General features: G+C 66.6%; 1 protein-coding gene across 1 annotated transcript in view; it reads right to left on the bottom strand.

Moving 5' to 3' along the window:
- CNOT3 (CCR4-NOT transcription complex, subunit 3) overlaps window positions 1-1820 on the bottom strand; it is an 11277-nt gene that overhangs the window by 6163 nt on the left and 3294 nt on the right. The window contains exons 8-10 of the mRNA XM_005879979.2: window positions 1702-1820; window positions 1291-1347; window positions 5-69 (exon numbers count right to left, since the gene is read on the bottom strand). The exon at window positions 1702-1820 is cut by the window's right edge and continues 8 nt beyond it. Coding sequence (XP_005880041.1) covers window positions 5-69; window positions 1291-1347; window positions 1702-1820 — 241 coding nt within the window. The remainder of the gene's footprint in view (window positions 1-4; window positions 70-1290; window positions 1348-1701) is intronic.

A 1820-nucleotide genomic window follows, 5' to 3' on the forward strand; every position in this document is an offset into this window, starting at 1 on the left:
GGGCGGCACGGCGGGGGACTGAGGGTGCTGGCTGCTGTGGACTGGCTTGGAGCCGTTTTTGGCTGGAGACTGCAGGTGGGAGAGAAGAGGGTCAGGACCCGCGGGCCAGCAGGGAATGCCAAGCCTCCGGCACGCCTTCCCGGGGGCTTGCGACCTCACCGGAATGGCTTCCACAGCCACCTTTGTGCTTCAAACACTGATGCCTTCCTAGCCCCACCCAGCGGTCCCCGCCCTGCCTGCACCTGTCCCCACAACGTCCCCAGACAGAGGGGTGTGACACACACAGGAGAAACCCGCTGTCCGTGACACGGCCAAGTGCAAACACCTAAGGCCTCACATGAGGCGAGACGGAACCAGCCTGAGCCCAAGAGAAGGAAAAAGAGCTGCACTGGACAGTGATCCCACACATCACGTAGAGGGCCCCTAAGCACCTCGTGGGGCGTGAGCACCACCCCAGGAAGCAGGCTGGTGGCGCGCCCACGGCGCTTCGGAGGCCAAGCTGCTGGCAGAGACTTGCTCTTGGCCACCTGGGCCTGCCATCCTGATGCCCCGGCCCCTTGTGCTCACCACACACCCAGCGGGACACGTGCGGACTCCTTCCTGGAACGTCACAGCCTCACCACTGCCTGCCTCAGGCCCAGATGGCCCTCCCGTGGCCCACGAAGAGCCAGGGCCTGGGGCCTGCTCCGCTCCCACCTGGAGACACCACTGAAGCAGCGTCTCCCAAGATGTGCTGCCCGGGAGGCGCTGATTCGTGGGGCCACCAGGGGAGAAAGGAACCCCGAGTGCTTCCCCCCTGGGAAACCCACCAGACCCGGCACAGCACAGCCAAGACCCAGAACCTCCCAGAGAAAGGGCCCGCCTGACGCTGACCCGGCGGGTCTCAGGCTGGTCGGGCCCTTTCCGAGGCTGCACAGGGTCCCTCTGGGCTCTCGGCCCGGCCACCCTAGGCCCTGCGCTCACAGCCGGCCTTGCACACCTGGCGGGCTCACTGCGTGGCACTTTGGGTTTCACTGACGCCGCCTGTGTTACCTGCCACTACCTGGCCCAGGAACGTCACCTTCCCCACTGGGCAAGCTCGCCACCCCCTACACCCAGGGCGGATGTGCCCTCCGGAGCAGCCCCTGACCTCCCTGCCAGGAGGCGCCCGGGCCACGCCTGGACCACAGCCCCTGCCTGCCCTGGCCCCTGGGGGCAGCCTGTCCCAGAGCCCGCACTGCGGCCATCCTCAGGCTGCAGCGCACCTTTGGGAACCAAAGGAAGAGCAAGCGACATGCCCCTCAGACCCACCTGGCTGACTTCACTGTCCGTGGAGCGTCCCCTCTTCTTGTCATCTTCAGAGTTTTCCTGAGGTGAGGGAGGCACAGTCAGAAATGCATCATCTCTGAACCCTCAGGGACCTGCACCCAGCTGACCCCTCGGGCCTCAGAGCATTCAAGTCCCTGTGCCCCATCTCACTGGGGATTCTCACTGGGAACCGAAGCCCTGCTCCCAGCACCGCCCACCAGCCTCCTCGGGGATGCGGCCCGACCTCTGCCCAGCCTCCCACCTCCACACCCAGCACCCCATGTGGCCGTCCATCTCCTCAGCTCTCTGGGGCCCTTGGACCCAGACCCTGGATGCGGAGGTCCTCGCTTCCTCGATACCCTCCTGCAGGCCCTGAGACCCCGCCCCCCGTGCTGGGCCGGGCCCAGGCCTCACCGTGGTGCAGTTGGCCGGGCTGGGCGGGATGGGCGAGCTGGAGGTGGTGGAGGTGGGCGTGCTGCTCGACTGGTTGAAGATCTCGTCCTCCATGTGACTGTGGCTGGGCGGGGAGGTGG

Source organism: Myotis brandtii, unplaced genomic scaffold, assembly GCF_000412655.1.
Source record: "Myotis brandtii unplaced genomic scaffold, ASM41265v1 scaffold619, whole genome shotgun sequence".
Classification (NCBI taxonomy): Eukaryota; Metazoa; Chordata; class Mammalia; order Chiroptera; family Vespertilionidae; genus Myotis; species Myotis brandtii.